The sequence below is a fragment of the Mesoplodon bidens genome, assembly GCF_964165515.1.
Source record: "Mesoplodon bidens genome assembly, chromosome: 2".
In the NCBI taxonomy this organism is placed as follows: Eukaryota; Metazoa; Chordata; class Mammalia; order Artiodactyla; family Ziphiidae; genus Mesoplodon; species Mesoplodon bidens.
The window spans coordinates 43,398,518-43,413,892 of record NC_138177.1 but is presented as its reverse complement, the minus strand read 5'-3'; the positions used below and the strand labels follow the sequence as shown (position 1 = coordinate 43,413,892).

General features: G+C 35.4%; 1 protein-coding gene across 2 annotated transcripts in view; it reads left to right on the top strand.

Annotated features, from left to right (window-relative positions):
• Nucleotides 1-15,375, top strand: part of TPR (translocated promoter region, nuclear basket protein) — a 65,877-nt gene that overhangs the window by 47,185 nt on the left and 3,317 nt on the right. The window contains exons 40-50 of one of the 2 annotated variants that reach the window (XM_081225463.1): nt 367-450; nt 3,980-4,177; nt 5,006-5,137; nt 5,348-5,438; nt 7,972-8,156; nt 9,370-9,438; nt 9,553-9,644; nt 11,642-11,748; nt 12,993-13,088; nt 13,229-13,385; nt 15,072-15,190. In XM_081225463.1, coding sequence (XP_081081589.1) covers nt 367-450; nt 3,980-4,177; nt 5,006-5,137; nt 5,348-5,438; nt 7,972-8,156; nt 9,370-9,438; nt 9,553-9,644; nt 11,642-11,748; nt 12,993-13,088; nt 13,229-13,385; nt 15,072-15,190 — 1,330 coding nt within the window. Of the gene's footprint in view, nt 1-366; nt 451-3,979; nt 4,178-5,005; nt 5,138-5,347; nt 5,439-7,971; nt 8,157-9,369; nt 9,439-9,549; nt 9,645-11,641; nt 11,749-12,992; nt 13,089-13,228; nt 13,386-15,071; nt 15,191-15,375 lie in introns of both variants that reach the window. The other variant, XM_081225462.1, reaches the window with a different exon arrangement.

Below are 15,375 nucleotides of genomic sequence, written 5' to 3'. Positions count from 1 at the left end.
TAAAGAATAAGGAAGTTATAGTCTCATGGGAATTTTAAACTGGTACCTGCCATCTTTTTCTCTGATTGACCAAAATGGTATTCCTTTATTTTCTTTTGTTGAAGATAAGTTGTAATGAATTGTTTTATTATCAAGCATTGAGACTACTAAATTAATTTCACTTGCATGTTCATAAACCTTATTTTGTATATACCAAAGAGGAATGTGATTGTTTATATTTTATAAGTAAATATAAGTGAACATTTCTGATGTACAGCTTCATAAAATTACAGATTTGAGTTTTGTTTTATTGGGAGAACTCACTGAACAGGTGATGCTTCATCTAGTGAACTGATATGGTTACCACACTTGTATGTCATGATTCAGGAAGAAGTTATGGCAGAAGAAAGTACTGATGGAGAGGTAGAGACTCAAGTATACAACCAAGATTCTCAAGATTCCATTGGAGAAGTAAGTAAAACATACTTAAAGTAAACAAATTATTGCTTTTAGTGAATGAAATGAGCTTTGACAAATTGAAATATTATTTGGACTTCTGTTTTCAATTTGCTGCTTTTATATTTAATGAAATATTGTTAGAATTACCAATGCAATTTCTGCTTTACTTCTAATTAGTATCCTGCCTTCTAAACTTTATTAAAGAAATGTTTTTGTTTATAGTTAGCACAGATTTTCCAAGCTAAGGTTGTCATGAGTAAAGATTACCCACTCTATTTTATTTGGAAGGATGGGTTGGTTGAGTCTTGAGTTAATCCATAAGTGCCCCACTTGGTATCCTTTGTCGCTCCCCTCTATTGCTTCCCTTACTGAATTAAAATAATCTGTGAAAGGAAACGCATTTGCATACCTCTTCATCTTTTGAAGTCTCATTGAGGCTTCTCCAGAGGCAGCCTAACTAATGGGAATGCATAGACTCTGAAATTACAAAGCTCTGGCTTCTGTTCCTAACTCCCACTTAGAAGCTGTGTGACTGTAAGCAAGACATTAATTCTCTCTAAGCCTCAATTTTTTCATAAGATAACATAATTTTTAGTTTTGTAGAGTACCTAAAATAGTACCTGCCACATATTAGGCACTCAAATTATTACTTCTCTTCCATTCCTCCGCCCTACAAATTGAGAGTTCATAATTTATAGTAATTCATATTTATAGTAATATTATAATATTAGTTAACACAACTCATTATTATATGCCAAGTGTGGTTCTGAAGTATTTGCATTTATTAACTGATTTAATCCTCATAAGAAATCTTGCAACAACCCTGTTTTGCAGGTGAAGAAACCAATACCCAGCTAAGTCATGCACCCAGGTTTTCATAACATTGGAGCTAGGATTTGAACTCAGGCTGTCTGGTTTCCATTTGTCTTGTTAAGCTTGAAACAGTACTTTCTGTCTGGATAAATTTTTAGGATCATTTTATTCTAAAATTATTTTATCTGTATAAAATAAAGGAATTGGGCTTCCCTGGTGGCGCAGTGGTTGAGGGTCCGCCTGCCAATGCGGGGGACGCAGGTTCGTGCCCTGGTCTGGGAGGATCCCACATGCCGCGGAGTGGCTGGGCCCGTGAGCCATGGCCACTGAGCCTGCGCGTCCGGAGCCTGTGCTCTGCAACGGGAGAGGCCACGACAGTGAGAGGCCCGCGTATCGCAAAAAAATAAATAAATAAATAAAAATAAATAAAGGAATTGTTTCAGGCTAATCATAAGTAACCATAGATTGCAAGTAAATTTTAGTTTCTTAGATGCATTAATTTTGTAAGTTAATTTTTTCAGTTTTCCTTGGCTAAGAACAGAAAACTAAACCTCCAAGATGAATATGTAATACTCTAAATGACATGGATTTTGTGTATATTTCAGAGCGGGTCATACCTGAAGAACATAACAACAATTTTGAAATAAGATGTGAATTTCTATGTTATTGCCAGACTTGGTTAAATTATACTGAAATCTTTTGTGCAAAGCTTTTTCTTGAGATTGGCAAAATTGTCTGTGAATCAAAAGTGCCTTTGGGCTTTCCATTTTGTCTTCTAGCACTGTCTACTTAGTGTGTGAAAGTGTAACAGTTCATTTTTCTAATTTTCTGACAATGAAGCAGATGTTCTAAGTGTTGCTTTTCTTGAAATAAGCATGTTAGTTTGTTAAACGTTTTTAATTCTACCATGACTTACTCATATTTTCCATTACAGTAAACATCTTTATGAATGATTTAGTTCATAAGACATTGTTTCTGGCTTGTATAAAACAGATTTTGGAATTCCCTGGCAGTCCAGTGGTTAGGGCTCCTCGCTCCCACTGCAGGGGGCGTAGGTTTGATCCCTGGTCACAGAACTAAGATACCACATGCTGCGTGGCATGGCCAAAAAAAAACGGATTTTGCTGAGTGCTGAACTAAAATAAAAAGTAAATGTTTAACTTTTTATAGTAAATATCAAAAAATAAAATTAGGGCTTCCCTGGTGGCGCAGTGGTTGAGAGTCCGCCTGCCGATGCAGGGGACACTGGTTCGTGCCCCGGTCCGGGAGGATCCCACATGCCGCAGAGCGGCTGGGCCCATGGTCCATGGCCGCTGAGCCTGCGCATCCGGAGCCTGTGCTCCGCAACGGGAGAGGCCACAACAGTGAGAGGCCTGCGTACCGCAAAAAATAAATAAATAAATAAATAAAGTTAAATTGCAGTTTATTTCAGTAGCTAAAAAATGGAATTGTGAGGAAATAGATTGAGGGAAGAATTATTTTTACGTCTGGTATATCTTTAATGCAGTTTAAAGGCTTAAGATAGAGTTTTGAGAGGGGAGAAGTATTTTTGTAAAAAGACAGTTATAATAGTTTGTTTTATTTAGTGTGTTTTACATAGTATTTCTGATTTGGGGAAAATTTTTTGTCTTTTTTAAAATTACATGTTGCAGTTCCATGGATAGTCTTTTTTCTGCCTTTGGTCTGCACTGTTAACTAACCATGTTGGCTGTTGAGTGCTTGAAATATGGCTAGTCCAAACTGACATGTTCTTAAGTGTGAAATATACATTGGATTTTTTTTTTTTTTTTTTTCTTTTTGCGGTATGCGGGCCTCTCACTCCCGTGGCCTCTCCCGTTGCGGAGCACAGGCTCCGGATGCGCAGGCCCAGCGGCCATGGCTCACGGGCCCAGCCGCTCCGCGGCATATGGGATCCTCCCAGACCGGGGCACGAACCCGTATCCCCTGCATCGGCAGGCGGACTCTCAACCACTGCGCCACCAGGGAGGCCCTATACATTGGATTTTGAAGACTTATTACAAATTTTAAAATGTAGGATTAATAATTTTTATATAGGTTACATGTTGAAATAATTTTTGGCTACATTAAGATTATTGTTTAAATTGATCTCACCTGCTTTTTTTTTTATATGACTGTTAAAAAATTTTAAATTCCATGTGGGAAATGTATTGTGGCTCACATTATACTTCTGATGGACAACACTCATCTACAGTACCACACTGGTAGATTTGACACATATATACCTGTGTGTCTACATAAAGTATTTTCTCTCTTTTTTATTGGAATATTACCCAGTGGGATTTATAATAATTTTTCTATAGGAAGACTGTAAAGAAACTCAAAGCATTTATTTTAAGTTAATTCTGCTTTCAAAACCGTTTTTTTGTTTTTTTGTGGTATGTGGGCCTCTCAGTGTTGTGGCCTCTCTGGTTGCGGAGCACAGGGTCCGGACACGCAGGCTCAGCGGCCATGGCTCAGGGGCCTAGCCGCTCCGCGGCATGTGGGATCTTCCCGGACCAGGGCATGAACCCGTGTCCCCTGCATCGGCAGGCAGACTCTCAACCACTGCGCCACCAGGGAAGCCCTCAAAACCATATTTTTAAAAATAAAATTCTGGTAGTCCATAAGTATTCTTTAGCTTTTACTTATATCTACAGTGTGTCACTGATAGTTTTAAGTATACTTGACTTTATTTATTTGTTTATTCATTTATCTTTTGCTTTTAAAGGGAGTCACCCAGGGCGATTATACACCAATGGAAGACAGTGAAGAAACCTCTCAGTCTCTACAAATAGACCTTGGACCTCTTCAATCAGATCAGCAAACAACATCATCACAAGATGGTCAAGGCAAAGGAGATGATGTCATTGTAATTGACAGTGATGATGAAGAGGAGGAGGATGATGAAAATGATGGGGAACATGAGGTAAATTTGGATTTGAAATCATGTATTGTTTTAAACTGCTGGATGAAATGCTGAAATCCTTGGGAATACTAATGCATCAACCAGTAAATTCTGATTCCCCATCACTTTAAATAGATTATTATGCTTTTCTTTTATCCTGATTAGTTATGAACTTAACATTTTGCATAGAACAAGTGATGGAAAATCTCATTTTTTTTAATGATTACTGAGTCCTTTAGGATTTGTTAAATTTGTTAGATTAATTAAACTTAATCTTAAATCTCACTGATAAGTGACTATAGACTTAATTGTAAGCACTGTGGTTTCTGGAAATAAAAGGGTTTTTTTTCTTGTGGAGCCCTTATAGTTCTTTTCAAAAGAAATTGAGGTGTCATGATAATTAAAACATACTCTAAGTGAAACTTTGCATTTTATTTTGGGAGTTAATCCTATATTGACAGCTTCTCATTTTTAGATTGTTTTATTAATCAATGTTTTTTAAAAGCTTATAGCATAGTATCATTTCACCATTTTCTTATTCAATGCCACATTTTAAATTTAGAATTAAAGTGGACCACTTGATATTCTGTGGACATCTGGGAGCTTTAATCTTTGAATTGATCTCATACGAATAGTTAGAATTCAGAGTTGATTATTACTGTACTAATTCCAATAAGCTTCACAGTTTTGATACTTGCTGCCACTGAAGTAATCCCCTATAACTCTCAGGACAACTCCTGTATCCTGGTCAGTAATGAGTCACTTAAATTTCTAACCATGGTGTCAAGATATGCAGAACACGTGTACCATGTCCTAGATCTTTATTTATACTTGGGGATTTTTTACTAGGATTATGAAGAAGATGAAGAAGAAGACGATGATGATGAAGATGACACAGGGATGGGAGACGAGGGTGAAGATAGTAATGAAGGCACTGGTAGTGCAGATGGCAACGATGGGTATGAAGCTGATGATGCTGAGGTAACTGGCTGGAATTTTGACCATCAGTTTTCTTCAAGAACTTGCTTAGTATTGTTTTTCAAGAATATAAAAAGGCTTGTATTCTCAGAACACTACAGCTTTTCTTATCTTTGGGTTTTTGTTTGTTTCTACTGTGGTTTTGTTTGGTTAATTATTTTTTAAGGTAACTACTTGACTTATTTGCACTTAGCTTTCATATTTTGTTTTTAGGGTGGTGATGGGACTGATCCAGGTACAGAAACAGAAGAAAGTATGGGTGGAGGTGAAAGTAGTCAGAGAGCAGCTGATTCTCAAAACAGTGGTGAGATTTGGTTTTGTTTTTCTTTTGTTATGTTTTGTTTTGTTTTTTTAGTCTCTTTTTAATTGAACACTTTTAATATTTTAACCTGATGTTTTCTAAATTAGGACTGCACTTAATTATCACATAGGTAATAAAACTTGGTTAGTAAACTGGCAAGCAAAAGATTGGCTCTTATTCTTGCTTTGTCATTATTATTCTCATAAAGTCTACTATGTTTATATCTAAAATGTAGTCATTATACTATTTTTTCTACCTCATTGGTCGCTGTAAGATTCAAAAATTTTAAATCTATAAAGCATTATAAATGCCATGTGTTGCTGCTGCTCTTAAGTGGAAAATTAAGTCAGGGACTTCTAATAGTAATGGCAGTTCACGACCAGAAGAGGTCAGTCTAATCAGGCTACATGTTTCAAGATTTGTGGGTATCGGAGTTTTGCAGAGTTGTCCAGTTTTCCAATGAATAAAAGATTTTTTCATCAATATAACATACCTTTTGTTAATTCTTGAAAGGATGAGTCCTGGAGGTCAGCTGAACTGTTATAGGCAGTAAAGAATTATGGAATTCATAGAAAATAATTTTATTTTAGAATTGTTTTAAAATGTTTTTTAAAGAATTGGTGATCATCTAGTATGCCATTCTGGTTTTAACAAATACTGAGCCAAAATCATTAATAATAATATAATAAAAACTTTATATATGTAGACTAGTGGGAAAACAGTATATCTGAGTTTCTGTGTAGGCCTGTATATTTAAAAGTGCAAATTGTATGCTCATTTGAATTAAAGAAAGCAAAGGCAGGCAATCTTTTCAACTTTTAATTGTTTAAGAGAAAAATAAACTAATGAATACTGAACCATATAATGAAGATAGTGTTGCTTTTTAAGGGAGATGAGCTAAGGAGAGAGATTAATTATAATAATTTACATTTTCTAAAATATTTTATGGATTTAAGAAACACCTTTTTTGTGTCACATAATTGGATTATAGAGGGAAATTTTTTGCCTCTTTAGGTAATATCACTAAAAGCTAAGTCTTGTGAGGGTGGGTGTTCATAGCCATTTTTCCTAGATACAAAACATATAACAGATGCTCATTGAATACTTGGAGACTTTCTTTTCTTTTTTACAGTCAAGCAAAAATATGCCTAGTAGTCTAGATAATTTTAAGTTAGTGGATGGATTTGGTACATTGCTAGTAATTACAAAATAAGTGCTTTTCCTGAGCAACTATACTTGTACTGAATTATTTAATTCTTACAATAAGCCTGTCAGATTCAGGTACCAGTGAAGAATCTGAGAAGCAGAAGCAAAGTGATATAACCAAGATCACATAGCTATAAATTGTTAGAGCTGGCTATTTACAATAGCCAGGACATGGAAGCAACCTAAGTGTCCATCAACAGATGAATGGATAAAGAAGATGTGGCACATACGTACAATGGAACATTACTCAGCCATAAAAAGAAACGAAATTGAGTTATTTGTAGTGAGGTGGATGGACCTAGAGTCTATCATACAGAGTGAAGCAAGTCAGAAAGAGAAAAACAAATACCGTATGCTAACACATATATATGGAATAAAAAAAAAAAAGGTCATGAAGAACCTAGGGGCAAGATGGGAATAAAGACTAAGACCTACTAGAGAATGGACTTGAGGACACAGTGGGGGGAAGGGTAAGCTGGGACAAAGTGAGAGAGTGGCATGGAGTTATATATACTACCAAATGTAAAATAGATAGCTAGTGGGAAGCAGTCGCATAGCACAGGGAGATCAGCTCGGTGCTTTGTGACCAGCTAGAAGGGTGGGATAGGGAAGGTGGGAGGGAGGGAGATGCAAGAGGGAAAAGATGTGGGGATATATGTATATGTGTAGCTGATTCACTTTGTTATAAAGCAGAAACTAACACACCATTGTAAAGCAATTATACTCCAATAAAAACGTTTAAAAAAAAAAGTGTTAGAGCTGGAATCTGATTCTAGACCTCAGACTTTTAAACTACTAAATTGTTATCATATTCAACTTTTCACTTTTGTTGTTTTACTTTGTATGTAGAAGACCTAGACATCTGAAGGGCCATTGAAATTCAAAATTTAGGAAAACCAGAATATGAAAGTTATTGTAAGGCTTTTTACCAATCTCCTTCACCCTGTTTGAGTGTAATACTAATAACTGTAGTGGTCTGATCTTCAGGTAATTTGCCTATTTTAATAATATGAGCCAAAATTTATTAAATGTTTATTTTATCATGTGTTAAGCTAGGTGCTTTATGTCCATTTTTTGATATCTTCAGAAAAATGTTTCTTGTACATTACATTGTTGTTCCATTAACCAACCAAATAAATAGAAGGGAGTTGCTAAGGCCATACCACTGTTAACTGCACACCCAATATCTCTGGGTCTACCACACCTCACTACTTTTTTTCTGAAAATATTAGGTGAACATTCCTAGTGGTAAGATTTATACTTCTAGGGATTGTCCAGGTTACTTTGTGGTAAACATAATAGTTCAAAATAAGCTTCTCTCTTCCTATAGGTGAAGGAAATACTGGTACTGCAGAGTCCTCTTTTTCCCAGGAGATTTCTAGAGACCAACAGCCATCATCAGCATCTGAAAGACAGACCCCTCGAGCACCTCAGTCACCAAGACGCCCACCACACCCACTTCCCCCAAGACTGACCATTCATGCTCCACCTCAAGAGTTAGGACCACCAGTTCAGGTATTAAAAATACTAGTCATTCTGAAAATTTTACTTGAAAAAATGTTGGGTTTTTTTCTCCCTTTCTTTCCATTAGCAATTACTTTGTTTTTCCCCAGAAATTCAGTGAACTTTCTAATGTTTGGTATATTTTTGTAAAATTTTTGAGCTGAAACTAATCTCTGAATTCTTTTCCCTGAAATATGGCAGTAATTTACTTCACAGAGGAAGTGAACTTTGGAAAGGCAAGGCTTATTAAAGTTGTGTATAAAGTGAGATGATTATATTCATAGAAAATAAAAGTCTCCTCGCTGTTTTTACAGGTTAAAGAAATTTTTCTTGGATTTTAATTAAAATAAAATGTATTTCAGCAGCTGACCACCATTTGTTTTGAAGGTTTCTTTCTCTAAGGTGCACGTTTGTTTTTTTTTAAAAAAGGAATTTCTGTTCTACTTAACAGAACTTCTTTTCCTCTTATTTTTATGCAATCACATATATTAATATCCACTTTTAAAGTTCATGAAAGTGTGCATAACCCTTTCCATGTAACACTCTTTGTAGTAGGATTAGACATCTCTTATCAGAAGCTCTTGAAGAAATAGCAGGAAAAGTACAAAGGCTCTATTAATCATGTAGCTTGAGTCTTACTCTGTAGTGTACTAAACACTGTCAAGTGTAGATTCTACTAAAATACCACTGATGAAGATAACCTCATCTTCTGAAAATATAAAGTCTTACAGGATTTTTTATGGATCCTGCAAAATATGCCAATTCTATCAATTTAGAATTGTCTAAATTGGGAAACAGTTTACAAGTAGTCAGTACTGCTGTTTGAACTCCAAAGGATAATTAAACTTTAAGATCAAAGGATACTTACTAACACTTAAATTAAGGAGATAGGAACTAAGTTAGATAGGAACGTACAAATAAGATAGGATCAGAGTTTGGTTTTACATATTGGTTAATATTATCTACTGGCTAATAAAATATTTGTCTATTGGTTAATATTATGGTCTATATAATTAAAAACATGTCATTGTTTACAAAATGGATTTCTTTAGTACTGGTACAAGATGAGTAGCAGTTTTTCCTAAGAAAAATCCCAGTGATTACGTTATCTGCTAACATTTCAGTTATTTTATTACCAGCGTATAATAAGCCATATCTATTAATATTTGGTGTTTCTTTCATTGCCTAATTTCTTAAAACAAATGAAATTCCTTTCTTGACACAGAGAATCCAGATGACCCGGAGGCAGTCTGTAGGACGTGGGCTTCAGTTGACTCCAGGAATAGGTGGCATGGTAAGTACCTACCTGTCGTGTAAAAGTGATTCATTTGTTCAGCAGTTATTTGCGTAGTCCATACGTATGCTCCTATCATGCCTGTTTAGTACTTGTTTTCTGTCTTTTTAGCAGCAGCATTTTTTTGATGATGAAGATAGAACGGTTCCAAGTACCCCAACTCTTGTTGTGCCGCATCGTACTGATGGATTTGCTGAAGCAATTCAGTAAGTCAGCGAGAGGGAAACATACTTTGTGACTAATCAAATTCTTCCTGTTTCCCTGTTAACTTGATTGCATTTGATTGATTCATTATTTGTTAAGTCCTATGCTATGTACTAAGCAGTTGAGGGTGGGAGGGTTGAGGGTGTAGTGTTGGGGAAGGTCACACAGAGGTGAATGAAGTACAGTTGCTTCCATCAGGAGTTTGAAATTTAAAGGCAGTATAACAATGGTTAAGAGCATGGACTTTAGAGTTAGAATGTCTGGGTTGGAACCTAGTTGTACTGCTTACTAGCTATGTCAAGTTGCTGGGTTCTCTGTTCCTGAGTATCTTCATTTTATTAATGAGAATAATAATACAATAGTTCTTACCTCATAAGTTGTGAGAATTAAATGAATGTATATTAACATGTTTATAATATCACCAGGCACATAATACATGCTTTACAGATGTTGGTGAAGGTATTGGTAATTACAGTGATCATGATGGAAAATATTGTTGTGAAAGCTAAGTATATGCACAACTAACAATAACCTAAACAATCTAGGAGAATAGAGGCATAAGCAATAGGCTTTGTTTATATAAACAAGGGAGTGATTTATTCTAACACTTAGGGGGAGAGAATCTGAGAGGACTTAATGGGGACAACATTAAATTGAGTCTTGGAAAAAAACACCTAAAACTTACTGAGCATTCCCATGAATCAGTTGATTTAATGTTCGTAACTATGAGGATAGATACTATTATTTCATTTACAGATAAGGAAGCACAGAGATGCTAACAAATTTTCCAGAGGTCAGACAGCTAGGAAGTGACAGTTTTTTTATTTCAAACCAGTCTGGCTCTAGAACCTATTTTAACGCTTGTGCTATACCACTCCTTTTAAAGAACAAAAAGGCTTTCCACGTGGAAGTGCACATGTTTAATTGTGGCTGAAGTATCAGTTGCATGACAGGATGTACCTGAAGAATAGAATAAAAATGTTTCTACAAACTTGGGGAATGATTGATTTTTTCTGTAGTATGTGGTAACGTATGGCCATCAGAACCAGTTTTAAACTTGCTCAGTTAACCACAACTCACCTCAGCTAACACAGTTTTACAAGCCAACTGATCAGTGTCAGCCCCACCCTTCCAAAAGTCAGCCAGTCAGAAACAGACTTACTCCTAAAGAACTGCTGAGTGCCAGCCAATCAGCAGCATTCTCACATAGCTCAGAAGAATTTAAGGTCCTTCTAATAGAAGAATAACTTATGGAGACAGTTTTTAAAATTCACCTGAAAGAGACTGTCCTTAACTAAAGCAGTAGTGTGAGACAGAAAAGAAAATAGATTCAAGAGTTATTACTGAGGTAGAATCCATAAACATCAGTAGCTGACTAGCCAAGAAAGGTTAGGGTAAGGAGTGGGCAAAGAGTGAGATAATGCTATTTTATATCCTGGATTATGGGCAGAGAGATGGATGGTAGTGTTATTAGGGCAGCGAGAAAACAAATTTCTAGCCATCTAATATTAAAGCTTTTTTCTAGACCTTGGGAGCCACCTAGTGAATTCTTTCAGTTAAGAAATGGGCTCAAGAGGTGACCTGATTTATCTATGACTAAACGTTGAAAACTGAGACAAAACTTTTTCCATGACTTTATTCTTTTTTTGTTACATTTCATGTTCAGTTTATGTTGTTTTCAATATATCTACATAGAGATTTCTAGCAGATTCAAGAAATGTGAGGCGTAGTTCAGGACAGCTGAAAGCTATTTATGTATAAATCATGTATATATAGACCACATAATACGAATCACATGATTTATATTATTGCTAAATTCTTGACAACTGATATTTTGAAAATATTTACATAAGTGAGAATTCCATTATCAACTTTATTTTCAAACTTTTTTTCCTACTTTGTTTATGCTTATTCTTCCTTCTTCCCATAGTCTTTCCATCATTGCAGTTTAAACAAGGTAACTTTAAGTGTCATCTTAAATTAATTTTTGTCTGTTTAGTTCCCCACAGGTTGCTGGCGTTCCTAGATTCCGTTTTGGGCCACCTGAAGATATGCCACAAACAAGTTCTAGTCACTCTGATCTTGGCCAACTTGCTTCCCAAGGAGGTAAATCGCTAAATAAAAGCTTAGCTCTCCTGGATTTGCATGTATTTTGGTAATAAGCCGTTCTGACATGATTTTTTTTAAGTGAGCAAATATTAATATAAAAAAGTCTATATCTAAATAAACCTTATCCTAATTTATGGAAAAAGCTATAATATATTTACTACTTATTAAGCACTGCCTTACATATTAGTTTTTCCAACAAAATTTTCAGTTCTTTGGGCATAATGACTAGCTTTTACATTTGTATCTCTTTTGGCTTTTAGTATAGTATCAGGAATATCTGTTGTGCTGATAAATATACCTAGGTACTAACCAGCCATTTTAAAGTTGTTGGAAGGAATACAGCATATTTTTTGTTTAGTTTGACATTTGACATTCCTAGTTAAGTGTATAAAACTAGTTAGATATTTTCCATTAACATTAAAAATAAGAAAAATAAAATGTTAAAAAAACGTGGAATGAAATGACCCCTAACATAAGCAATAGCAGTTGGTTATTTGGACATGAATTGTGCTATTTCTGGAATTAATTACCTTTTAGTCATTGGTTGGCATTCATAGAACCCACTATATTTCCTGGAAGCTATTATGGCATTTTGTAAGTGAATTGGGAATGCATACTGTTTTAATAATAAGCCCAAAACAAAGATTAATCTGCAGCCCTCGTGTAAGTCATGCAATACATCTTAGTCCCTGGTGGTTTAGGATGTGAGGTAGGTCTAACACTGCTTCCCTCTACCAATATGAAATTGTGAGTTGACTTCAGAGGAATTCACAATTTTATGTGGCTTTATTATAAGACACTTCCAAGACTTGGAAGTCAGATCTAGGCTTGAATTGGAATGCTACCACTTTACTAGTAACTTTGGGAAAGTTAATTAACCCCTTTGAAATTCAGTTTCTTTAGCGAAAAGGAGACTGATAATACCTTGCTGTTTTGGTGTAGAGTAGATTCAAACACAGTACCTAGTTCATAGTTGGGCACTCAGTAAAGTTAGCTTGTATGAAACTTATAAGAGCATTTTAGCTGTTTTTTATTTAGGGTTACTTAAATTAGTGTTAGGGAGCTTAAAGGATACGTTTAAATTGTATTTACATTTTTGAGGGATTGATTTTTGCTTGATGGGCCAATTGTGGGCTTCAACAAAGTTGTGTGTCTCTACTGATTAGTTTTTTTCTTTTAGATGTCTGGGATATTGACAATATTTTGTTCTTTCAATCATTAATATTCAGAATTGTCCTTAGGTTTGGGAATGTATGAAACACCCCTCTTCCTAGCTCACGAAGAGGAGTCGGGTGGCCGAAGTGTTCCCACTACTCCTCTGCAAGTAGCAGCCCCAGGTAGGTGTCAAAGGCAGATCAATAGATTATGTGTTATAATGGTAAAATGGAAACCTGTGATATATCTTCTAGCTAAAACTTAGAGAAACCACAAAGTTGTTAAAGTTTTCATTGCTCTTCTGGTCTTTCATTTTTTCAAGTGACTGTATTTACTGAGAGTACCACCTCTGATGCTTCAGAGCATGCTTCTCAGTCTGTTCCAATGGTGACAACATCCACTGGCACTTTATCCACAACAAATGAAACATCAACAGGTGATGATGGAGATGAAGTATTTGTGGAGGCAGAATCTGAAGGGTAAATGTTTACCGTGTAATTTTTGCTTGCTTAAACTTGTCAGACTTTTACTTTTTTTTTTTTTTTTAAGTCAGGAAGCAACAGTTTCTTGAGCTGTGTTTTCAATAGCATCCTGTTACAAAAGTAAACCAAGCCATATATTTTGGAAAACTAATTTTTGCACAAAGTAACATATTTTAAGACTTAAGACATTGTTATTACAGAAGACAAATAATTTTTTAAAAGGTTATCTCCTTGAAAATTGCATGACGCATTCTAGAACAAAGTATTCTTTAGAATCACACTTCCATTAATGTCGCTGCTTGAACTTTTCCCCAAGAAAGGAGGCTGTCTGTGAAAATTAGGAAATATTAGGAAATGACTCAATTTTCCATTTAGTAGTGGGCTCTCAAGCAAACCTCACCTATTTTTTATTTACGTGCATTTAGAACTTGGTCTGAAACACTAATTTGTTAAAAATCAGGAATCTTCAAGACCTGACTGTTTTTAGCACATCAGTTATAAACAAAGTTTAACAAAAGAAGTATTTCATAACAAATCATATGGGCTTTTTTAAACCAAAGGAGGTGGAGTAATTTAATGGAAAGAACCATTGGACAGTGGTCTTGGAGAAGTTTAACTTTCAAGGTGGAACCTGATTCTTCATAAAATAAAAAAAGTTGGACTGCTTCATAGTCAGAAGCATAGCTGGAAGTAGAACCCAGATTTCCTAGGTAGAGCTCAGAGGTTTTGTTTTATTTAGCAACACTTTCTTAGTGTAATTACAGGCCAACTCTAGTATATAAGAAAAAAGGCAGGTCTATTATTATGCCTCTAACACAGTGCTGCTTAATTTGGGGAAAGTTACAGATCCTGCTGAAAATACTAGCTGCCTTTAATTCCATACCACGTATGCAGGTCCCTTTATATATGTCATTTCTAGACCACACAGTATCTCTGCAAAGTATTATCTCCATTTTACAAGTGAGAAAGCTCAGACTCTGAACATTAAAGTAACTTGCCTAGGCTGCCCTTCACCAGTTCTTCTCAACTTTAGCAGAATCATGAGAGGTATCTTTCAGGTACATTGTTATTACTAAGTGTACTAAAGTTTGCAGATGATAAAAACTGGAACAGATTCAAGTTATTCTTGTACTCTTATCTCCCTCACTTGCTTTTTGATGTACTTTCTTGAATGGGAGAGAGAGAGAGATGGAGTTATAGCTTTGAGCCAGGAATTCACCTAACCTAGCTTGTCCCATCTGGGCTAGAGCCCATGGTGAAATAGTGGTATATTATTAATAGTTGTAACTGTTGTGAATTATTTTAGTACTCTGCTTTCCTAGAAAGTTGTTTTGTGGTATATCAAAATCTGGATAATATATCTCTTGTGAATGTCAAAAATGTGAACATCTTTTGTCAAAAAGAAAGAACAACAACAGCAAAAGAGAGGAAAAAACAAAAATTAAAATTGGAACATGTCCTAGTGAGAAAAGGAGGGAGGAAAAAGGAGCCTGAGCTCTCTTTTCCCCTGCCTTTTAAAAAAAATGTATGGTTACCAATATCAGAGACTGCAGTTTTGAGTTGGAGGGGAGCTCTGGGTTATTTAAATGGCAGACTATTGAAAAATAAAGTTAGGGAAAAATTTAGGATATATTCTAGGATCAGTTTTGTATTTTCTAATCAATTTTTGTTTTCCTTTCTTAGTATTAGTTCAGAAGCAGGCCTCGAAATTGATAGCCAGCAGGAAGAAGAGCCTGTTCAGGCGTCTGATGAGTCAGATCTTCCTTCCACCAGCCAGGACCCTCCTTCCAGTTCTTCTGTAGGTAAGTTCCTGCTCTTGACTACAGCACAGCTTTTATACATCAAACTTGTTTGCAAAAGATCCTGCTCTGTTAGTTACAATTGATTATTCTTTTTTCCTTGACTTTTAAAATGCTTCATTTAAAAGAGAAATTTTATTTTATTAAAAGGAACTTGGCTTATGTTAACGGGAATTGGTTACATTAGA